General features: G+C 35.5%; 1 protein-coding gene across 1 annotated transcript in view; it reads right to left on the bottom strand.

Moving 5' to 3' along the window:
- ipo11 (importin 11) overlaps positions 1-26554 on the bottom strand; it is a 229992-nt gene that overhangs the window by 166230 nt on the left and 37208 nt on the right. The window contains exons 6-8 of the mRNA XM_073836609.1: positions 6521-6653; positions 3952-4010; positions 614-662 (exon numbers count right to left, since the gene is read on the bottom strand). Coding sequence (XP_073692710.1) covers positions 614-662; positions 3952-4010; positions 6521-6653 — 241 coding nt within the window. The remainder of the gene's footprint in view (positions 1-613; positions 663-3951; positions 4011-6520; positions 6654-26554) is intronic.

Below are 26554 nucleotides of genomic sequence, written 5' to 3' on the forward strand. Positions count from 1 at the left end.
TTTTTCCTCATTAAGAAAAGTTTTCCACAAAGAAATGAATAGCACTAAAAAGTTTTAAAATAAGCAGACTTCTGTCATATAAGCAGTCTAATTTTTGTACATGTAGTCAGCTGCCTCATGGGAGCAATTTACAGAAATTAATACTTTTATTCAGTAAGGATTTATTGAAATGCTCAAAAGTGACAACAAAGACATTTAGAATTTTGTAACTATATATCAGCAACTGTTTTTAATATTAATAATAAGAAATGTTTTTTGAGCACCAAAACCAACATATGAGAATTATTTTTGAAGGATCATGTCACTAAATGATGGTGGACTGGAGAAATGATGCGAAAAATTCAGCTTTGCATCACAGTAATATATTACATTTTAAAATATACTGAAATATAAAGCAGTTCATGTAAACTGTAATAATATTTCACAACATTAGCGTTTTTATTGTGTTTTTATCAAACAAAAGCAGCCTTCTTTCAAAAACACCAAACAAGTTACCTCAGATGATTTACTAAACCATAAAAAGTTTAAAAAGTTTGTTGGTGGAAAAAAACAACTCCACAGAACACAGTTTCACATGCTTGGAATTAGAAAGTAAAAAGCATGTAATACTTACAGCATTCGAGAAACTGCTTTAGCCGCTCAAAGACTGCATTGAGGAAGCCCTAGGGAAGCAGACAAAGATAGTAAATGAAACATCGGTATCAGGTGTGGTTAGCGACCACGGTGCTATTGGTGCTGACAACATCTAGGTTTTCTTGGGTCATGTTGAAGGCAGATTTGGCAGGAAGCCCCAGGCAATCTTAACTCAGGTTGGGAAAAGACAGGCTGTTTACGCGGTGTGTGGAGGAGAGATTTAGAGGGTGTCTGCCGTGCCAGGATACAATCCTAAAACGGTCGTTAAATATATGAAACCAGTTTGATCAACACAGGGCACAAGTAACACTGAGCTTGCAGATGGAAATTTCTGCAGCACCAACAGTAAATTACAGCAGTAAATTTGCTCTTAACACTAAAACTTTGCAGTCTATAAATAAAGGGATAACTAACTGTCATTGTAGCAGTATAAATGAAGTGAAAATGCTACTGTGTGTATATTAATGTACATTTAATTTCTTTATGCCTTAAGATGAACTATACACATACACGTGAAGCAAGAGCTAACAAAATGTGCTTATTTGTCAATGCCCTGACAGACAATATTCAAGTATGATGGTATAGAAATCAATATTTAGTAAATATATTAAATATAATAATAAAAGAAAAATATAAAATGATCATATTTCACATAAATGTATAAAATACATCAATATGTCTCTATATCATGTTTTACAAAAGATATATGCCTGACGTATATAGCCTGTATTTATTATATATAAATTACCTTTAGGTTTTATATCATTTAAATAACAAAAAACATTTTTGAATGCAAAAACAAATGATATAAAAATATTAATATGCAAAACAATTATATATATTTAAGTTATATATAAATGTTATTTTAGCGTTGATTTGTTAATATTTAGAATTAGATTTTAGGTTTTTAGTAGTACTGTCAAATCGATTAATCATGATTAATCGCAATTAACTGCGATCAATCGCATCCGATATAAAAGTTTGTGTCTACATAATATATGTATGTGTACTCTGTATATTTATATGTAAATACACACACATACATGTATATCTTGAATTGATATACGTAATACACATTTTCATTTATGTATAATTTAAGTTATATATAAATATTAACACATATATACAGGTAAATATTTCTTACATATACACAGTACACACACATATTGGACCCTGGACCACAAAACCAGTCTTAAGTAACATGGGTATATTTGTAGCAATAGGCAAAAATACATTTAATGGGTCAAAATTATTGATTATTGATTTTTCTTATGCCAAAAAGCATTAGGATATTAAGCAAAGATCATGTTCCATGAAGATATTTTGTAGATTTCCGTAAATATATCAAAACTTAATTTTTTGATTAGTAATATGCCTTCATTTGGATGACATTGAATTTGATTTTCTCAATGTTTTGATTTTTTTGCACCCTCAGATTTCAGATTTTCAAATAGTTAGTTGTAGTAGTATCTCAGCCAAATATTGTCCTAACTTAACAACAAACCATACATCAATGGACAGCTTATTTATTTAGCTTTCAGATGGTGTATAAATCTTAATTACAGAAAAATGACCCTGGTTTTGTGGTCCAAGGTCACATATATTATGTCTCATTAGCAATTTTAAAAATATTCAATCTCTGCCATGTGAAATCTCACTGATGACTAAACAGTCCACTTCGGGCACTGGACATCAGTCAAATGCAGACTACTTTTGTGTTTGACAATGATGAAGTAATGATCAACTGAGGATGAGGAGGATCAGGAAAAAGCTGGATATTTTCCGACGCTGACCGTCTGGCTTTGAGCGTAACGACGACATTAAAGCCCAAGAGTCTCTAGAGAGACAAGAGCGCTACAGCCCTACCGGGAGAACACTGTGTTTCTGTAGCTTGGCAGTTGATTGGCAGCCAGAGGCAGCAGCTCATTGAAAATATTCTCTTTTGAGTTGTCTTACCTCCAGAATGGATCAATAATGGTGCCATCATCATTTCCTTCACCGCAACTAATAAGCTCAAATTCAAAATGTCAGTGGCACAGGCTCCAAAGACACAGTTGTCCTGACAGTCTAACAAATGGACTGCCGGATCAAGGGTTGAATAAACAAACTTGGAATAAAAATGGGATCTTCTTTAAAGCAGAAAGCAAAGAAATGGGAATGTCAAATTCATTCTGAATATACTGTGAATATTTAATATATCACCCAGCACTACTATAAAGATATCCCTGTGTACTATATATATGTATGAAGCAATCCTTTGAGACTAACAAATACATTTTAAAGCTCAGACTGTGTAACATTTAACACATGAAATCTTTTCTGCACTGCTGCACTGTACTGTCAATGCTACAAAACTTTTTCTTTGACTCAATGTTTCTTGCCAATTTCAGTTTTCTCAAAGACTCATTACGGTTTAGAAAGGATCACATCATTGTAATGTGAAAATTATCTCTGATAAGCCAACTCCCACAGATGCATTAAGAGATGAAGGCACCATATGGGCTTCCTGCAGAGGCTGGCTGCACTTCAGCATGTGCTTTGTGCCGGCGAATTCTCCTTGCATTCAGATTACATTGTGACAAAACTCTCATTTAACCCATTTAAATACAACAGAATGCATGAATAAATCACTATCATTTTGCACGTGTCAACACAAGGCACAAATTTGTGAATTATTCTAATGTGCAATGCACAACTACCGCAGGACATATGTAAGGCATTAAATATTCACGCTGACCTGTTTTTCCCCAAGCCTCATCTTCCACTTGAGAATGAGCATCTCATTTATGTGCAATGATTTAATTTTTAATGTCAGAACTCCAACATCATAACCCTCAGGTTGATTTTCCTTGCAAACAGCTCCTCAATTCAACCCAATTCAATTCCCATTTCTTCAAAATGAGATTTTATGGGTGCAGAAGTGTGATTAGCCTTAAAAAGTGAACACAAGAAAACATCAGCCCTGACTTTAAGATCACATTTGATCAAGCAGTAAGTAAATATTAGAAAGAAATCTTTCATTTAAGTTACTTTATTAAAAAACTGTCACTGTCCGTCAAGCTCTCGGATTTCATTACAAATATTTAGATTTATGTTCCAAAGAAGTATGAAGGTCTTACGGGTTTGAAACGACATGAGGGTGAGTAATTAATGACAGAATTTTTTGACAATTTTTGACAAACTATACTAGTCACTTTGAAATGTAGAGATTACAAAAGAGATTTGATTAAATAAATTGATAAAATAATACCTGTTTTTGCTATTATATATGAATTATAATTGACCTATATATATTTTTTGAAATATTTAGGTACTCACCATGACTTCCATGTTGCTATGTGGCTCAACGAATCCATGCACAGTAAGCTTCCGAAGAACTGTGAGAGGAACAAATAAATGCATAAAATAAAAGTGGTATTTGTCATACAAAACAAATTGAATTGCTAACAATAAGCAAGAAAAATAAGAAAAGTGTGTATGTTAGTACATAAAAAGATTTGCATTACTCTGAAGAAAAAGCTTTCATTGCAATATATGCAATATATGCTTAATTTACCAATCAGTAATTACAATAATTATTTAGCTTGCTTTTACTAGGATTTACAGAAACAGTTAAAGAGAAAGTGTATATCATTGGTCACCATTTCTTTTAAATGTCTTCAAATCTTTTTAATGCCTTAAATTATTTTAATACATTAAAAATGTTTCTGCAGACTGCCAATTTTAACTTCAAATTTTCCATGGGTTCTCTAAGTTAATAGTCATTAAAGCTGTGATTGTAATAATTAAAAAAACTAATTAAATAAAAAGGAAAGGCAATGAATATTTAATTATTTCTCATGCTTTTAAGCAATTACAATTAAAAGTTAAAGGTTGTATCAGCGATTTCTAGCCTGAAACATAAAGTGTCAAATTCAGCTGACTTTTCATCATGATCCGCTCGCTGCCTGCCTCATAAATTGTCTGTGAAAAAAACGCGTCTCTCTGGTCAGCCTAGGGTCCGAGATATGCACAATCGGCACTACCAACCTTTCCACAGATAAACAAACAGTGTTCCAACCAATCAGCGTCAGGGGTTTGGTGTTGTGGACTTTCGCTCCGCCTCCCTCACATCCCTGAACCAGTAGGAAAGTCCACAACACCAAACCCCTGACGCTGATTGGTTGGAACACTGTTTGTTTATGTGTGGAAAGGTTGGTAGTGCCAATTGTTTTTTTGGCATATCTCGGACCCTAGGCTGACCAGAGAGACGCGTTTTTTTCACAGACAATTTATGGGGCAGGCAGCGAGTGGATCGTGAAGAAAGGTCAGCTGAAATTGACACTTTATGTTTTAGGCTAGAAATCGCTGATACAACCTTTAAAGAAACAGTCATAGTATTAATAAAGAACAAAGAACAAGTAACTGATTATATTATATATTCGGTAACACTTTATTTTAAGGATCAGGAATTAGACAGTAATTAATGACTGATAACTGCATTTGTAAGTGACTAGTTATGGACTTGTTTGCCATTACAAGCTATTTATAAGGCCTTTATTGGCTGTTGTCTTATGTTTGTCTTATAGACCCTTTATATTTGTTTCTGTCCTAACAGTGTATTAATTAGCTAAACATATAACAAAATAGCTTGTATTGTGTGCATTACACACTTTATAAGTTCTCAATACACTATGTAAATGTGTAGCTTATAAGGATAAAATAAATATAGAGTAGGCATTTCATCACAGACATTTCAATTAACAGAAAAACACTTTTACACAAAAGCACACTCTTTCTAGCAGCATCCGCCCCCCACGGATGATGCCATCGTCCATCGCGATGTTTCACGTTAGACATCGTACGATGCCAAATTGGTCGACATCGCCCAACCCTAGATGGGATCATGAAAGATCCTTGAGCTGGGACTCGAACTCGGGACACCTGAAGCGTAATGGTGGCGCATTTTAAGGCTAACACCACTGTTCTTTGTAACCTGAATTTACTAATGGTTTTGTATAATTAATTACATGCTGTTATGGCCATAATCTCTGCAAAATTATTATTATTGTTTAAGAACACATTCAGACATTCAGAAATTGACAAGACGACGTAGCATTATTTATTATTTATGTTTACAGTAATTATTATAAAACTGAAATATTTAAACAAGTATTTTTTTTGTTTAATTTGTTCAATATATTAAGAGGCATTCACCTATGTTTGGGTGCCACCACCAGCTTCTTCCATTTTATCACAAATTGTATGTTTTTATAATAAATCAATGATGACTGAATGAGTCTGACAAACAGGCAAAGAATGTAATGCTTTACAATAAGGTGTCATTTGCTAACATTAGTTAATGTATTTACTAACATGAAAGAACAATAAACATTTATTGCACAATTTATTAATCATTTTTATTGTTAGTTAATAAAAATACAGTTTTTCATTGTTTGTTCATGTTAGTTCACAGTACATTAACTAATGTTAACAAACACAACTTGTCATTTTAATAATGCATTTCTAAATGCTGAAATTCACACTGACTAAGATTTATAAATGCTGCTTTTTAGCATTTTTTTGTCAATTTAGTTGACTAATGTTACCTAATGACCTTAATGAAAATTAGCATAATATTTTCAGTTTTTATACCCATCTCTCTGTTCACACACACTTTAGCAAGGCTTTAAGCTACTAAAGTTATCCAGCTGAGAGCACTGAGTGGTTCACAACATTAACTCAACCAGTGTCTGTGCTTTTATGTATAGCTGCTTAAGTCTGTAATCTGTAGGCGTAGGCTGAGAACATTTCTAAGAAGCAATGCGTGTTTCAGGACTGGTTTTCTGTCTGTCTGTCTGTCTGTCTGTCTGTGTGTGTGTGTGTGTGTGTGTGTGTGTATACGTACCTTTCAAAGAGAGCAGAGTACGCTCCAGGGAGCTAAGAGCAGCCTGTTGGTCTCCAGCGTAGATCTGCTGTAGGAATGTGTCTGTGTGATGATTCCACAGAGAGCAGGCAAAACTATAGATGCTTGACGCCAGCTATAAAAAAAAAATAAAATAGAAGCACAAAAATTGAGCTAAATTAGCATTTGGTGACAGTTTCTTAGGGGGTGTTGAGAGGTACAATGTTGTTGAACTATTTGCCAGATATACTTAAAGTATTTGCTGCTTCAGTGCATCTTTGATTTGGTGCACTCACTATGCTAACTCCACTTTGGTGCACCAAAGACAGATAAAGCCAGTCGCCAATGCTACTGCTGTGCATAAGCTGCAGGATTACCTAAAATGGTTTTCTTCATATTGGAGAAATTCACATTTTTCACTCTGCTTGCACCCCTGGGCCCACAACGGATCTAGATGATGCTGCATCAGCTCTTTGATGATTCCTGATGTACTTTTTAACACCTACAGTCTGGAACTCAATGACCTGGGCTTGTTTTTGAGAACACGACTGGAGCTGCTGACTAACTAAATGGAGTTGCCAAGATAATAATGATGATTGCACATGATTTCTAACCTTACTTTTATAGTTATAATCTCAGATAACATTTGCTAAGATTAAGGGTCTGTTTACACCTGGCCACTTATGTGTTTTTAGCAAGCGGCAACCTCCCGCTCTCTATTGAAACCAACACGGAAGTGACTTAAACTGCAATTCATCGACTGGCCGCTAGAGACTGGCTGCAAAAGGGAGTCAGTCCCATTGACTCCCCATGTTAAAATGCCCAACTTTACAGCAGAAAAATGTACGTTTACAGCCTGGTTCAAAAAATGGTTTTGGTCTATATAGCTAGTTTTGCCCTTCATGTCAACTGTGAGGGGGGTGAATTTTTTTATAACTCATCCGTTTAAGTTATATTAAGCCTTAAAGTTCTGCATAATTAAGGGCGTGGCCACTTGAGTGACAGGGGGATTGCCGCTGCTGTCACCACTGTTGCGCTAGGCGGGCGTGGTTTCAGCAACCAGCTCCACCCACATCCCGCCTTTTTGCCCATTTTTGATTATCCCGGAGTGACACGCGGTGACGCGATTCCAAGATGGCGACGGCCGAATCCCGCCCACTATGAGCTTCAAAATAGCGCTTCAGAATCCTACGGGTGACGTCACGGACACTACGTCCATATTTTTTACAGTCTATGGTTTTTAGTGATTGGACATCTATCTGATTTGTTAAAATGGTTCCATTTACACTTGACCACATACAGGGGTTGGACAATGAAACTGAAACACTGGCCAATATAATGTTGGAGGTTTCATGGCTATATTTTTGCAGCCTGGTGGCCAATCTTCACTGATTGCACATTCCACCAGTAAGAACAGGTGTGAAGGTTGACTTTGTGCACTCAGTGGTTCAGACATTGTACTCTGAAGGTGGTGCCATGTATCAGGATGATAATGCACCAGTACACACAACAAGACAGGTGACAGAGTGGTTTGATGAACATGAAAGTGAAGTTGGACATCTCCCATGGCCTGCATAGTCACCAGATCTGAATATTATTGTGCCACTTTGGGGTGTTTTGGAGGAGCGAGTCAGATAACATTTTCCTACACCAGTATCATATAGTGACCTGACCCCTGATCTGCAAGAGAAGAATGGCTCAAAATGCCTTTGGCTACTGTGCAGGACTTGTATTTGTCATTCCAAAGACAAAATGCTCTATTGGCCACAAAAGGAGGCCCAACACCATACTAACTGTGGTCTAAAACCAGATGTTTCAGTTTCATTGTCCAACCCCTGTAACTGTGTCTCCGCAAACTGATATACATGCAATCTTCAATTCCTGCACTATATGCAAATTTATTTAAATGAAATGCGTCCCAGGCCACCTCCTGATGTGGTTTGAACAACCGGATTAAAATCTCCAAAGCATTTCGGAAGGTATTTACTCTTGGTCTTTTCCCGATCGGATAGCTATCAGGGCTCTACGCTTACTTTTCTTTTTAGGAGCACTTGTGCTCCTAACTTAAAAACTTTAGGAGCGCAGTCAAAATTTCAGAAGCACCTTCTAATCAATAATCTGATCAAAAATTTTCCTTACCATTATGTGGTGATTTACAGAGGAATTTTGTTTTTACTTTCGTAAATTTTTCTAACTTTATTAAAAGTTTGTAATCTTTTATGTCAATAAAAAAAATGAATAATATATATATATAAACATAAATATATATATACACACATATACACACACACACACACACACACACACACACACACACACATATACACATATATATATATATATATTTAAGCTTTTTCAAATTAAAACAACAGAATAAGGACAAGCAGAATAAGAATAAGTTCCAAACACAAGTTCCAACACAAAAGTGGCTTGTAGGTGTATTCATAAATTCATGTTGTGATTAATGTTTTAAATATACAGTTTTGAATATAGAAATTTTAAATGATTTAAATATAAATAATTTTTGCAGTTTAATATTCACAGACACTAGTCAACATCATGTTTATATTGTATACTGACCTACTTTTGATTTATTCATCCTAAATTTGACAAATTCCGTGTTCCGTGTTATACACTAAATTCTGTTTTCACGACTGAATTCCGCAATTCCGTTCACAATTTCCACAGAAATCATAGGGCCCTAATTAAGGGATCTAAAATATAGTCATGCAAAACAAGGCATTTGTGTGTTTTATGAGTATAAACAGCCTATATTCTAGTAATATGCATTCTAATAAGCAACTAGTTAATAGTGAGAAATGGTTCCTAAACTAAAGTGTATATATGCATTCATTCTTATAAGTAATCCAATTCTTTTAAGTAAGAAGATTCCATATCCGTGGAGTTATTTATATGGTAAAAAGCCAGGTAAATTAGAATAATGTTCAGCCAGTTAATTAACTATAAACCTGAAGGGGTTTATTGTGCGATAATGAACAGATGACATCAACATTCACCCAGCAGCAGCCAGATATTTTTAAAGGGCAGTGATTTTTTTTTAAAGCTTAATTTATTTAAGGCACTACGGCATCAGCATAAATCTTCATAACGGGGACGGCAAAACTAGAAACACAAACAACCTACAGTATGAAAACTGTGGTTCAAACAGTTCACATTACAAAATCACCCAGCGCACAGAGAAAAACCTTCTCGTCATAGCTCCAGGACAGTGAGACGTCAGCTTAAAATCTTCCACGCTTCATTTTAAGATATTCTCAAATCACCAGAGACGGCGCAAGCACGTCAAAGACTGCGGCACGTAACGCTTTCCTTGAAGAGCACTTCAGAGGAACTGCCTGACAAGAACAAAAACTCAATCGGTTTTCTGTTTTGCATTGCAGATGATTAGAGATTAGCATTAATTACATATATGAGCTGCATAATAAATGACTTTTCATAATGATAAATGGCATTTTCAGGGGGGGAGAGAACATAATGATGACTACTTGAAAGAAACTACAATTATATTACAATCAAGTATTAAACCAGAACTCACTAAGGGAGCTGTTATTCAGAAATTAACTTAAAATGCACTTCATGGAGAACAGCCTCATATTCCCCCTTCATATTTCAGAAGGTGTGTGCCACAGTGAGGTTGTAAGAAAGCAATTTGCAGTCCATACCAGGAACAGACACACATCTACACTGACTGGGGCTTGGCCTTCTTGTCACTATGGCAACGTGCCTAGCTGAATGCCCACGAGAGATGCACAAAAAGTGAAAATTTATGACCCGTTTTTGGACATCTTACAGAAAGTTGGAATTGCAAAAAAAGACTGTAAAGTGTTATACGCATTAAAAGGTGACAAAAGGATAAGGCACTTTACACAAAGAGGGAGCAAAAAATGTGTGTGAAAATATTTTTTCTTTTTTCAACAAATGGTCAGTGAATAGAGGTGCTTAAACCTCAAGGGAGGGGAAAACCTCTTAGCAAATGTCTGAAAGCCTGATTTATTGTCTATTGTTAAACATTCAATGAATGGCAAAAATTAAAAAGTCTAAATGTATGTAAAAAAATAGGGGTCAAAACCACCATGGATGCAAATTTATGTAATATTAAGCCTTCACTGAATAGCTAGATAGGACTGACCATGTTGGAAAATGGTCAAAAAAGAAGGAAAATTTTAAAATACACTACCAGTCAAAAGTTTGTGAACAGTTTACATTATACAAGTTTTTTTTAATAAGTCTCTTATGCTCACCAAGCCTGCATTTATTTGGTCCAAGTTAGAGCAAAAACAGCTAAATATATATATTTTTACTATTTAAAATAACTTTTTTTATTTAAATATTTAAAATTCAAAGCTGAATTTTTAGCATCATTTCTCCAGTCACATGATTCCTCAGAATCATTCTAATATTCTGACTTTCTGCTCAAAAAAAACTTTATTATTCTTCTTATTATTATGTTGTTGAAAACAGCCGAGTAGAATGTTTTCAGGTTTCTATGAAGGATAACATGTTCAGGAGAACAGCATTTATCTGAAATAGAAATCTTTTGTAACGTTATACATGTCCTTTGATCAAATTATCACGTTTGATCAATTTAAGGCATCTTTGCTAAATAAAAGTATTAATTTCTATCATTTCTATAATGTTTTCTTTTTTTTATTTTATTTTAATTTCAGATAAATGCTGATCTTTGGATCTTTCTATTCATCAAAGAATCTTGAAAAAAATGCAGGTAGATATATATTTTAATATTTTAAATAGTAAAATATTCCACAATATTACTGTTTTTGCTATATTTTGGATTAAATAAAAGCAGGCTTGGTGAGCAGAAGAGACTTCTTTAAAAACATTAAAAATCCTACTGTTCAAAAACTTTTGACTGGTAGTGTACACAGTAAGGTCTGTGTGGTTATTTTTTGTCTTGTCTTGTGTTTTTTAAATTCACTATTCAGAGTTCAATTAAAAAGTCTTGCATAATTCCTGCGAATCCTAGTTAAAAAATAATAATAATCCAATTAACACTTTAATTTAATTCAACAACAAAGCATTAAACCGATCAAACTGGCAGTAAAGGAATTTATGTTGCTGAAATTCTTTTGAACTTTAAAGAATTCATGAAAGAATCCTTAAACATGTATCACAGTTTCCACAAAACTATTAAGCAGTACAACCGTTTTCAACATTAAATATAATAATAAATGTTTTAAGAGCAGCAAATCAACATATTAGAATGATTTCTGAAGGATCATGTGAGACTAAAAACTGGAATAATGATGCTAAAAATTCAGCTTTTCCATCAAATAAATAAATGACATTTTGAAAACGGTTATTATAAATTGTAATAATATTTTTACATTATTACTGCTTTACTGTATTTTTGATCAAATACAGCGTTGGTGAGCTTATAAGACTTTAGAAAAATGATGTCTACAGTCTTTTAAAAATTGTTTTAATCTCTACTTTGTAGAAACTATCCAGACAAATCAAAAAGTAGATAATTAAGTTATGGTTAACTTTAGCCTGGACACGGAAAATGCATTTCTACACATTACATCAGAACTCAAAGGTGTTGCATTACTGTTTATACTGCCTGTTCTGTAGGCTTCCACATGCAAGATCACAAAGCAGCAGCAATATCAATATTTATTTAATATTATTTCACATATAAACAACATCTAAATTCATATCACACTCCACCTTACAAGTAATCAATGATGACTCCCGATCGAGGTCACACAATGCTTTCTTCTGTCAAATCCAATTCAACAGGATCATATTAATCTGCTATCAGTGATGCTATAACACATGAGCTCGTGATCACAGTATACTGTATTTCCCTGGACATACTTTGGTCTTGCACATGTGGCACATCATTTACACCACTGCAATAGCCATAGGGTTGCAGAAGGCACAAACACACCTGACCTGTCGCTACAGGCAGGGCATCTAGTGAACTGATGGTTGGGGAATGTGGGTAATAGAATGTGTCCACAATGGACAGGACAATAAACAAAGCATTTCTATAGACTGACCTATATAAGTGACTTTGGGAATTCCATACATCACCGATTCCCATTTGTTTCTGCACACAGCATTGCAGACAACTGCATTTATTGCACAGGCACTGCTGAAAGGAGTCGGCATAAAAATTCAGCTTTGCCATCACAGGAATGAATTACATTTTAAAAAATAAGTGTAAATAGAAAACAGTTAGTACAGTTTACTATGCCTAGGTCCTACGCCATGCGCTGTAACACCTTTCTCATGAACGTGTGTACAACAGTTACTTTAAGAAAGAGATTACACTTCATAAAGTTTTAAATATGGATATTTTGTTATGCAAATGCATGATTCGCTTCAGAAGGCCTTTATTAATCCTTCATAGCCACATGGAGCACTTTTTATGATGAACAGTTGCACATTTTGGCCTTCAAAATCTCAACACCCATTCACTGCCATTATAAAGCTTGGAAGAACCAGGACAATTTTTAATATAACTCTTTGATACAATAATATAAATAAAAAATGATTGTATTCGTTCAAACTAAGAAAGTTATATACACCTAGGATGGCTTGAGGGCGAGTAAATCACGGGGTAACTTTCATTTTTGGGTGAACTATACCTTTAACGTCTCTTTTGCATCCATAAATTCATTTATTCAGTTATTATTGTATAACACCTTGTCTATCATCTTTGAAAATATATTGGCAAAATTCAATTGTTTAGTGCAGAAAAACAGCAATTTACTGCAGCAAGCAGAAAAATGCATTGCAAAAAATACTTTTCTAACATTTGTTGTGTTTCCACCCAACATCTAAAAATGTCTAAATCAAGAACGATTTTCTAGACCAGTAAAAATTAGTCAAAATTAAGGGTGTTTTTGCTTGAAACAAGCCAAATAATCTGCTAATTTTATAAGCAAAAACTCACTTCATTTTGACTTGTTTTTTTTCTGAAAACAAGAAAATTGTTTTTACTTTTACTTTAATTTTTTTGATATTTTGGCTGGAAACGACAAAAAATAAGTAATAAGCATTTTTTGCAGTGTGTCTTTCTTTTATGTTAGGAACATATCAAAATAAACCATTTAACATATCTAATAAAGGTGTATCAATGCACATTTCCCACCAGTCCAGTGTAAACTACGGCACGCAGAGTTTTTTTTTTTAAATTTATTTATTGTTTTAATATCGTGAGATGGCGGCGCGCAAGAAAACAACAGTTTGAAGTAGCTGCTCACTTAAACAATGTACATTACAGTGACTAAAATAAATCTTTACAGTAAAGTGACTTTTCCCTGTAATACTTGACTGTTGTGTTTCTATTTTCATTGCCTCACTATAAACCCACTTTTTTCAAAACTCCATTCCTGAAAATCATAGCCATCAAAATTAAAACAGTTTTGGAAAGGGTTTGAAGCTTAACCTAACCTAGCTTTAAAAATCTTGGCATTAAAACCTAAATAAGGTCAAATTTCACCATGTGTTGGGTTTTTCTAGATTGCATCACATATATAATTTAAAATAATTCAATTATATAAAAAATATGATTGTTTCATTGAATTCTATTAATTTATTTCTAAATATTACATATTTAAATATGACTGTAAACCAGTGTTGTTTTCGTCAACGATGACGATGACGAAATCATTTCGTTGACGCCACTTTTTTCCATGACGATAACGAGACGTTGACGAGATAAAATTGGCTCGTTGATGACTAAAACATGACGAGACGTGTGTGAGTTTTCGTTGACGAGACGAGAATAGACGAAAATGTTAGTGGGTGGTCCGTCAGGCGTTTAAAATGCATGACATATCTGCTTATTGTGCATGCCAATTAAAACCGAAAAATATCTGCCGCTATGGCAAGCCGTTTTAGCATTAAATACTCTTTGCTATACTACTATGGCAAGCCGTTTTAGCATTCCAGCCTTGTTTGTCTTTTATGTTTTAAAACATTCCTTCATTATTGTAATTATTGGTGAAAATAGTCGATCCGGAAGCTCACATTGTGTTGAACTATTGATCTGCTATTTTCAGAACTTATAAGTGACACTAGCCAACAGCAAAATACTTACTGACCTACATTAATTTGTTAAAAGACTACTTTTTACCCTTTTTTTGACTAAAACTAGACTAAAATCTTTTTGACTTTTCGTCGACTAAAACTAGACTAAAACCTTCTTGACTTTTCGTCGACTAAAATTGGACTAAAACTATCACATATAGAAGTGACTAAAATTGGACTAAAACTAATAACCATTTTAGTCCAAAAGACTAAGACTAAGACTAAATCTAAGATGGTTGTCAAAAACAACACTGCTGTAAACCTCACATGGAAGTGGAACACTAAAAAAAAAAATTTCAAAGAGAGGTGTCTTTGCCGCCTCATTTTAGACACTGATTTATTACCCTTGCTTTAAAAAAAGCATTTTCAAAAGCAACAAAAGCAAAGAGTTCTTCAACCTCAATCTGCAGACTGCCATTTGATATACTGCAAATGTTCTTCTGAAAGACGTCAATATCCCTCATTTTACAGATGAAAGACCATCTGTAGGGTATGCAAAAGGTGTCCAATTTGTGCATCTGCAAAGACGCCCTTTTTTCAGCACAATTAGTATTGAAATTTTGATCTACGCTGCAAATGCTGTTTACATTTGCCAAAAGGCTCAAAATTGTTATTTGCCATTTGTAGTGCAAATGTAGCAACTGTTGGAAAGACCAGGTGGCAAATGATAGTTATCATGGGAGCAAATGATGTGTCGACTGTGAAGCACATTTTACAAAAAGCAGCATGAGGGTTTTTTGTTATCTGTGCATTTATATGGTATGACAGAGACTTGCTAACAGAGCCTAGCAACAGGTAAAATCAGCAATTACCAAAAGCCACAGTGAAGGAACAACCGCAGTAATCACATTCAAATTAGCTTCATTAACAGATGCATATCATGTACTTAAGAATGTATAGTAATTGCTAAATTGCTAATTACTAAATTACCATGGAAACTGTCATTGTTATTCTTATATCCTTAAGATATAACCTAATGTCATAATGAACTCTGCATAATCCAATCATTACTGACCACCATACAAACATGGCATGACCATTAACAGAAGCAGCAGCTTATGTCGTGCTCCAGGTCAGATGGAGGGGTCAGCACAAACTAATTATTTCCTTCCTATCCCAACTAAAATAACTTCACTTTAAAACTAAGTGTAACCTCTCGATAGAAACTTGAACATGCATTTTCCCAACAATTGTGTAAGGCTAACATCAACTTCTGCATCAACGTCTGAAAACTGACACAGAAAATAATCACAATTGAAAACGAGCAGTGAGGATGCAGAGCTATTTGTTGACAGTTGCCCTCGCAACTTAAATGGATATACTCCAGTGTAAATGTTCACACTTGACCGTGTCCTGACTCCTGGTGCTGATTTGGACGATTCGACTAAAGTTGCACTTGATATTAACACGTGTTTTGGGTGACCGATCACAAATGGTTAGTTTTGGAGACAGTCAAAACGGCACTGGACTGTCAGTCAACCATTGTGCTAAAAAAAGTTTAAAACCTGCAAATTACCTAAAATGTCATACTTAAAGGGATAGTTTACCCAAAAATTACTCTAACAGTAGACGTGCATTCACAAGAGTATGTGGTGCTGTCATAAACACCTAGCATAGACTGACATGGAAGAGAAGAAATTGTTGAATAAAGTCGTTATGTTAGTTTTATTTGCGCACAAAAAGTATTCTCATAGCTTCGTAAAATTGCAGCTAAACCCCTGATGTCACATGGACTTTTTTAATGATGTCCTTACTATCTTTTTGGGCCTTGAAGATGGTAGTTGTGTGGCTGTCTATGCAGGTCAGAGAGCTCTCGGATTTCATCATAAATATCTTAATTCTGAAGACGAATGAAGGTCTTACGAGTTTGGAATGACATGAGGTTAAGTAATTAATAACAGAATTTTCATTTTTAGATAAACTATCCCTTTAAGCTGAGATTAGAAATGTAATATATTTGGAAGGAGTTTGGCACTTTGTTTTTTTCCCCCTACTTTATGTAACTATCTGACGCAATATATTTACTTAATATTTATTTATATTAACTTTAAGACTTTCAAAGCCTGTTCACAAGTGCAAAATAAAAGCTCAACTGACAACAATTTTAAAAACAAGTCACTACCAATTTCACTTGGTTTGTTTCCATTACACTTCAAATTGCACAAAATTGAAATTACGAATTGAAAATACCACCTATTGACATGTCTCCCATATATCACAAAAAGATTTTACACTCACATGAGGTGGTTTTTCAGGCAATTCTAAAAAGGAATATTTCGCAAAACTGCAATGAAAACCGTTTTTCCGCATTTACAGCTCACATGGCACATGTAAATATCAAATAATTATTCTTTAAATTTATTACAACCTCCAAGAAACACCTCATACTTGACCACTTTCAACTATAAAGGGCTTTCCTTGCCATTCTTGCTTGAATAACCCCTTATTTACACTGCATTACAGCTCCAACATGGCCACTGAAACTGATCTCGGCCACTCTTGTCAATGCTTCTAGCCACTCAAGTCAAGCACCCCAGAAGCAGCTCTCCGCACTGCTTTGCTAAAGATATGCATCTACATTAGGGCTGCACGATAGATCATTTCAGCATCGTCATTGCGATGTATGCATGCGCAATAGTCATATCGTGGCAGTCACGATGCAAGGCAAAAAAAAAATTGTGTGTCTGATTTAAAAATGTACTTTCTATATTTCTAAACTTTCTATTCACGGATCTATATTTGTCTAAAATAAAGTAATTAACTCATGTTTAAAGGTTCTTTAAAAACTACAATGCACACGTTGCTTCACCTACTTCATGCATGCAGTCTCTGCGTGCGCATGGCGAAATGAGCGCGGGACGGGAGAAAAGCGCCGAAATGGAAGATTTGGTCGCAAAAAGAAACGCAACGTCGGTCATATGGAACTATTTTGGATACAAAAAGGATGCTGCTGACCAAAAACAGGTGCTTTGCCGGGAGTGCCTGGCAGTTGTTGCCACAACTCACGGAAACACTACGAATTTAAGGGACCGCTCACATGTCGCGCCCTAAAAACGCGTGGAAAACGCTAGGTGCGCCGCTTTTTCCTTCTTTCCAAAGCGCTCTGTAACTTGAGTGGCAGAGTGGCGTCTGCCGTTGCTAAGCAACCATGACCCGCGCTCTCCTAAAGACGCGGAAGTTTCAGCAAAGATAAATAAACAAAGATAAATGGATTTCCAAAACTAAAAATTGCTTGCAGTAGCTCTGCTGCCAAAAAATGTTATCCCTGTAACAGCTATGATCAGCTGTTCCTCCATCTTGGCTAAGCTTTTAATGTTTTTCGTGAAAGGAAGAAGCTGATTTCCCTTTCATCAGGGTAAAAGCAACATTCATTATTAATTTCATATTAGAGCCTTGATTTGCCTGAATTGACAGTGAATAAGGTGAGTCAAACTGTTTATGAAACTACCCAAAATAAGCTTTAAAAAGTATTTTATTTCAGGGTTTTGATTATACTGTACTTTTACTTTTTTTATTCTTTGAAAATGCTTACAAAATTACCCCAATTATTCTTGAATTATTATTTGATTTTTAAGCAGTTCAAAACAACCTGATGAACATAAATTAATTTGTACACATCGCAATATATATCGCAAGAAAAAAATATATTGCAATGTAATTTTTCCCCAATATCGTGCAGCCCTAATCTACATCTCTTTTAATTGAAAATAATAGCTAATGCAGAGGCTGCAAAATACATAAACCTACCAACAACTTATTGCGAGAGGAAAAAATTATGTCTTAGTCTTATAACATCAGTTAATGGAAACGGTGTCATTTTTGCAAGTTTTTCATCTATATTTATAATAAAATTGCAAACTTTGTGCAAATCTGTAATGGAAATGCACCTACTGATAAATATAATCATGCCTGCTTCTACATTACTGCCTCTTTAGCCCACCCATTCGTACATGTACTATAAATATCAAGAGAGACAAACACAGGTCTATATAGAAACCAAACGATAAAGATCGCTCCGAAGACAAGACAATGCTGTGCAGTGCCAAGTTGTGGAAAAACAGTATTTGCATTTCCTTCCTTCTGATTCCAACCTTAGGAAAGAGTGGATATTTAGACTTTATAGACTTTATTTTTAATGACGATACAGACCACATTAGTAAGAACTTGGTCCTTTGTTCGCTTCATTTACCCTTCATTTAATTCAACGCAGGATTTTCAGAAAGATTGAAACTAAAAGACTATATTGAATCTGACAGTAATGTCGCAACACACAACATTATCAATGAGAGTAACTGTTTTTAATACATGGTTTAATACTTAGTCACTATTGCTTTGTCTGTTATTAGAGATCGTTTGACATGTACAGAGTGTTCATGCGTTTTTGACCTAAATCACAGCAGTGTCCATTTGTGAAAGATGTAGGTTGTCAAACATACACAACTGTTAGCCAATCATAGTAGTGGACGTTTACTTTTTTAGTCTACATTCAATTTTTTAAAGTTTTAATAATAATTGGATGTTAAATTGTTTAAGTTTCATGATTTTAATTAATTAGACATGCTTTTTGATTAATAAAATTTTATTTAACCATTAAAAAGGAGTCAAGAAAAATTAAAATGGAAAAAACGTAATCCAGAAAAATTTAAATGGAAAAAAAACGTAATTTGGAAAAAAATAAAATGTAACTTGGGAAAAAATAAAATGGATTTCATAGGGCCCTAGTGTAAGAAGCCCAGTGCAGTGTATTCAAGCCTTAATATGACAATATAATATAGTGTATGTGGTGGTACTGAGATAAAAGTGAATGCCAACGGATGTTTTTCTCAAAGTATTATAGACCTCCTTGCCCGAGCTGGCTGTTAATACCAGCTGTAAACAGGGACCAAGTTATATGAAGTGCCTGATAAAGCCGAACAACACTTTCGGCCTCTGCACGTCAATGCTTTGTTTGACATGAAATACTGAAAGCGTGGCTGTTATAGCACTGTCATTAAAGTCCTCATCCCAGTTTCACAGGGCTCAAGGTTAGCCCGATTTCTCCCATTGATGACAATTTATTTCATCTATTCTTCACCTAGGTTGTGAATTCACTCTAGCACTCAATAAATGCAGACTAATTTACAACATAAGACAGAAAACAAACTAGAAAAATGGTCAAGTTGGAGAGAAAAAAAAGCACATGACATTTTTCAAAATCATCTCCGCGCTACGTGTATCTTTACAGCAAAGAGGCAGATTTCACTTCTTAAAGTTTATTAGCAAATAAATCCTCGAAGTGACTCAAACAAATTGCTGTCATTGGTGCGGTGAGCACAGCCAATCCATCATCTTTATATCCAAGTAGACTTAATTTTTTTTTGGACTGAAGGCAATTTGAAGAAACTTTTCTACGAAGACAGGTGGGAAAATTTGTGTTAATTCCTCACAATACACAACGGCTCATATCACTGTTTAACAGAAAACGCTTGTTCGGTGCTGTTTCATTAGCTAGAAGAAAGATTACAAGCAACTTCGCTCCCAAGTTGCTAAATACTGAGGAATACAGCATGCAGCTGTGGTTTACATACAATCCCCACCTCCAGATGAAGACTGTCACATGTGCACACAATTAAATATGCCTATGGCAGGTGTTCTCTGCCTAGCCTAAATAAGAAATATCAGTTCTGGAGCTTTGAGGTGTATTGGGCCTCTAGACTTGGGAGTTATCAACAGCAAAGCACCTGGCATGTCTCATTACAATACAACCACTGGAGAATTTTACTGAGCTCCAGGAGCCTCCAAAAGCAAGTGAACGCTTGTTGAATACTGAATATGATGCTGAGGGGTTCAGGACCCATAACGTGTACGGATAAGAGCTCAGGGCTTGACTATGACATATCTTTTACCAGATGGGAAGCATGCCACATGACATAACTGTACCTGTAAACTACTTTAAAACACTGACTCACTTTTAAGGCCTATTCACATTAAGTACAAAAGCAGAAACTCACTTCCAGAATAAAAAAAAACCTGATAATTTACTCACTCCCATGTCATCCAAGATGTTCATGTCTTTCTGTCTTGAGTCGAAAAGAAATTAAGGTTTTTGAGGAAAACATTAAGTCATAGTCAGACTTCAATTCAGACTCAACGGGTAGAAGGTCCATTTACCAGGGTTTGTACAGATCAGGGATGGAAATTAGCACCCGCCACCAGCCAAATGCGGGTGATTTTGTGTTGTGGCGGGTAAACTCGCTTCACCCACCGGCCACCGTGGCGGGTAAATAAAAATAACATACTTCAACCGGACGGCATGAGGCGGTAATGCACCTTAGCGTTGGTTGCGAACTGCCGTTAAAATACACGAAGAAGAAGAAGACGGCGGACACTTTTAGCGGAGGCACACCTTCAAAAAAAGGCGTTAAGAGGTCTGTTAAAATATCTCTACAATCTGCTTTTGAAGAAATATATTGTATTTCGTGCTACAGTGCACATTTTGTCAGATGCAATTCATGGCGCGTCTTTCTCAAAATACTGTACAACACGGCATTCATTCACATCAGATGATAACTCGGCGGCAGAGTTCCACTCACACAGGGGCGTAATTTCCACTGGGGACACGCTTTTCAAAATCCCGTTGGTGTCCACCTAAATGGTTTTGTTAAGTAATCTCTTGTATTTTAGAATGCACGCTCTACACTGCCGAGAGTTTCGCGCTATAGTAAAAACGAAACCAAAAGTAAAACGTGCACGCGCATTTAAAAGCAACTTTAATACCCTGCGTTTAGAGAGCGACTCCCCAATGCGCGCAAATTAGGCTACATAAAATATCTAGGCTGTTATAGTATGTGGGCTATAAGTTGTGTAGTTGTGAAGATAGCTCTGTATCATGATAGAAAAATTCGGTGAAAATGTCAGTATTTTATTGAGACTTGAGATTAAATAAACTGCTCAAGTATAGTAGATCTTGTAGTATTAATTTTCACATGCAGCTACACATTGTCGGTTAAAAACAAAGTGGCTGGTAAAAACATTTAGTGGCTGGTAGATTTTGAAATCCACCAGTCACACTGGCCGGTGGACAAAAAGTTAATTTCCATCCCTGGTACAGATACTGTAAAATAAAATTCCAGGACTTTTCAAACACCACTGTGATTTTTTAAGGACTTTAATCAGAGCTCTCACTTATGGTTTGATGTATTCTACTGTTTAAGAAACAAAAAAATCAGAAAATATTTGCAAATCTGCCTTGAAGTCCTGATCTGAATCAAATTATTTGTGATGCGCACTCTTAGGTTTCGATCTCAAGCAAAAGATTTGTGAACCCACTTCAAGGTCCCGATCTGAATAATGATTTGCAAACCATCATTTCAGATCAGGATTCAAAATGCTCCAATGGGATCGTGTATCACAAATGATTTGATTCAGATCAGGCCTTCAAATTGCATATCGCAAATCATTTGATTTAGATCAGGACTTCAAAGCAGGTTCGCAAATCATTTGACTTAGATCTGAACTTTGCGTATTGCGAATCAATTGATTTAGATCGGAACCTCAAGTCATTCAATTTGTTGCATAATTCAAGAAACCGCCCTGAAGGTCCAATCTAAATCAAATAAGATTGATTTAAATTCTCAATATGTGCACCGAAGTCTCGATTTAAATCAAATGATTCATGATATACAAAATTCAGATCTAAATCAAATATATTTGTGATACACGACTTGAGGCTCCCATCTAAATCAATTGATTTGCAATACACAAAGATCAGATCTAAATCAAATGATTTGCGAACCCGCTTCAAAGTCCTGATCTAAATCAAATGATTTGCGATATGTGATTTGAAGGCCTGATCTGAATCTGAATTTGATTAAAATTGCTTTTTGCTAGTGAATCACTTGAAATCACAAGTTTGAATCAAGTTTGGAGCAGTTCTAGCTTAAATTACTCACTCAATTGATTTGTTTCATCTGTTCCTCTTTTTGCATCTTCAGCCATGTTTACACGACACTGTCAGAACAGCTACCAGTTTAGTAGTGGATAGATATGTGCTTATTAAAAAAAAATAAGCACTTATTTCATAGATACATTGTTATTTAATAATTTAAACACTTTTCAAGTAGCTATTTTGCTATTTTGGAATATTGCTATTTTCAAGGGTTTTCCAGGCCTTAAACCTAAAAAAGTCAAATGCAAGTACTTAAAGCACCTTGAATAAACCCTGATTTATATAGCTTTTAACCACAAAGGCTCATTTTGCTCTAGCATTACGTAATCACTTTGGAAAGGTCACACGTGACGTAGGCAGAAGTACCAACCCAAAGTGTTTACAAAGCGTACGTGCAAAGAAAGTCAAATGCCGTTTGCAAAAAAAGGCAAAACCGTGATGTCGGACAATTTTGAAGTAGGAGGAGAAAATGAGATGTGTGAGTTTTTCACCCTATCCTACCTTTTGAACTAAAGATAAAAAAAACTTATCGCACATGACCTTTCCAATGCGACTATGCAATGCGTGAAGCCATTGCAGAGCTAGTGCAAGACAAGCATTTGTGGTTAAAAAGTATATAAAGTTGTTGTTGTTGTTTTTTTTAAATGAACAATTGTTTAACTAGATAAGACACTTATTCTTTTGCCTGGGATCATGTAGCGCCTCTTTGAAGCTCCATTGAAACTGGACTTTGGACCTTCAACCCATTAGCTCCTATTGAAGTCCACTATATGAAAAAAAAAATGTTTTCATCAAAAACCTTAAGTTCTTTTCAACTAAAGAAAGAAAGACATGAGACATCACACTGAGATCTGAGGAATTTGGAGGATAATTCAGCACCTTGAACTCATTGCCATGTTCCTCAAACCATTCCTTAGCAATTTCTGCATTGTGGCAGGGGGAAAAGAGACCACTGAGAGCAAGGACTAACACTGTCATGAAGGAGTGTACGTGGTCTGAAACAATCTCTAGGAATGAGGTACGTGTCAAAGTAACATCCACATGAATGCCAGGACCTAAGGTTTCCCAGCAGAACATTGCCCAGAGCATAACACCGCTTCAATCCAGCAGCCTGCCTTCTTCCCATACACAGCAAACTGTGATGCACTGTGTGTTCTAACACCTTTCTGTCAGACCAGCATTAGGGTTTTCAGCAATACGGTGTGAACCGACCAGACGGGCTAGCCTTTGCTCCCCACGTGCATCAGTGAGCCTTGGGCTACCTGACGCTGGTTCACAGGCTGCCCTTCCTTGCATCACTTGTTAGTACTAACCGCTGAATACCACAAACACCCCACAAAAAACAACTCTATTCTAGCAATTACTATTTGGCCCTTTTCCACACCAATACATATTTGTTTAAAATACACATCTTTTTCTCCTCATTTTGGCCTTCCATCCATACAGAGATGGCAGTTTTGTTAATGAAAATTGAGCTTTTTGAAAATGTTCTCCAAAGTGAATAAATTTGAAAACTCTGTTTTCGCATTGTAGTGTGGACTGTAAAAAACAGAGGCTTTTTAAAATGCTAGCACGTATTGTACTGATTGATATCTATGTTTATAACAGTACCTGTTATGTGGTACTTTCAAACTGTTGCTAAATATGTTATTTGTACACTCTTCATATTACAGTGTAAATTAATTCACTAATTTTTCTTGCTTCCAACACATGAAATTCAATATCTGACTGGTTAGCTGTTGCCTAATATATTCCACCCCCTTGACAGTTGTCATTGTGATGATATAATCAATTATTCACTTCACCTGCCAGTTTTAATGTTGTGGCTAGGGCTGTCATTAATGATTATTTCGGTAATCAAGTTATTGGTCAATTTTTCTGGTGATTAATTGAGTAATCGGATAATTATATTTTTGTAGTAATAAAAGTAGACCTAAGTGAACGATAGCCTTAATAACTAGTAGGGATGCTCCGATCGATCGTCCGGAGATCAGTATCGGCCGATAATTATATTTTATGAACCAATCGCAATTTGATAACGTTAACAATTGGTTATTTTGCTGGTTTAGGCTGTAAGGATCTTTAAAACAACTGTAATTATGTGGCGAAGAGCTGCCTGAAACTATGTTCGCCATCCACATTACCCTAGAAATAATTGCACATCTTAGGCATAAACCCAATTTTGAAGGCATATTATATAATTACTGTAAAAATTTACCAAAATGTAACAAAAGCAACATCTATAATATAGGGATGCACCGGTTGACCGGCCATAAATCGAAACCGGCCGGTTTTTGCATCTAACGCGCGATCGGCAACCGGCCGGTTTTCGTTTTTATCCCGGCCGGTTTTTTTCCGGAAGTGTGTACGCGGGCCGCGGCATTCGATTCATTCAGAAACATGTCACTTGTGTGGCGGTTTTTCGAAATCTGTGAGCAGGACGTGAAGATTGCAATCTGCAATGTCTGCAAAGGACAGCCGCTTTTCTGTGCTCGCTGAAGTTGCGCAAGCGTACCTGTCCTCGCCCTGCACAAGCACAGACAGCGAACGTTTGTTCAGCTCAGCTTCTCACGTGACAGATGAAAAAAGAAACAGACTCACTTGACAAAGCTGAGATGCTTATTTTTGTAAAAAGCATTACTTTACTTTTGAAAAGCCAAAAATAAAAGTCTGTTCTGTTAAGAATGATTATTATTATTTTACATTAAAATGCCTGTTGGCTTGCTGTTTTACTTTACTAAAAGCATGTTTTACTTATTAAACTGTATTTACTTTCATATTTTTTATTTATTATTTAATTTCAGATGTCAGATGCTATTGATTCAATAGCCAAAGCCAGATTGGCCTGTTAAATACTAAATAAACATGTTGTTTATGTTGTTTACTTGCATAACTTCTTGTTTTTGAAAAAATCGGAAATCGGTATCGGAATCGGCCAGCTTGCTTGTAAAAAATCGGTATCGGAATCGGCCATGAAAAATCATGATCGGTGCATCCCTACTATAATACTTTATCTTAAAGATGAATGTTGATCAAAGAGATTACATATCAGTTATATAAAGCTCAAAATATCGGAATCTGCATTGGTATCGGCTGATAACCATGACACAAAATCGGTACTCTGTATCGGCTGCAAAAATCCTGATCGGAGCATCCCTAATAATTAGTTCAAAGTATCAAAAGCAAGTAATCATATGGTTTTATTATTATTGGTAACAGTTTGTGTGAAGCAGCATTTATTGTGACCGGAGCCGCTCTGAGACACACATAAGTAAACTACACACAAGTAAATAATTAAACCTGCATCGCATATATTTGTAGCGTTTGTGAATCGGAGCATTTGTGAATTCACAATAGCATTATGCTTTATTATAATTTTTTAATTATAATGAAATATTATGCGTTTTAAATTATAATTAAATATTATGCGTTAATAATGCGTTTAATGGATTCTCTGCTGTTGAATGCGCCACTTGCAATCGACACGGGCAAAATGCAATCGAGGATTTCTTAAAAACAAGTATTCAAACTGAATTGAGTAATCATGACAGCCCTAGTCGACTGTTTAGTATAATGTGGATTTATGAAAAATATAACATTTAAGTGTACAGTCAGCCTAATCCTAGCCTAAAATGTAGATGAAGCAGATGCAAAAAACAAACTACACAAATTATTTTCATGTTAAAATACATTACTTCCTGTACACTACTTTTTGCTTTTTCTTTGTTACTGCTCATGCTTTTAAATTATCCTTCCACTCAGAGATCAATTATAACAACCAGGGATGGAAATTAGCGCCCACCACCAGCCAAATGCGGGTGATTTTGTGTTGTGGCGGGTAAACTCGCTTCACCCACCGGCCACCGTGGCGGGTAAATAAAAATAACATACTTCAACCGGACGGCGTGAGGCGGTAATGCACCTTAACGTTGGTTACGAACTGCCGTTAAAATACACGAAGAAGAAGAAGAAGACGACGGCGGACACTTTTAGCGGAGGCACACCTTCAAAAAAATGTGGCGATACAT

This window comes from Garra rufa, chromosome 3 (assembly GCF_049309525.1).
Source record: "Garra rufa chromosome 3, GarRuf1.0, whole genome shotgun sequence".
Taxonomy (NCBI): Eukaryota; Metazoa; Chordata; class Actinopteri; order Cypriniformes; family Cyprinidae; genus Garra; species Garra rufa.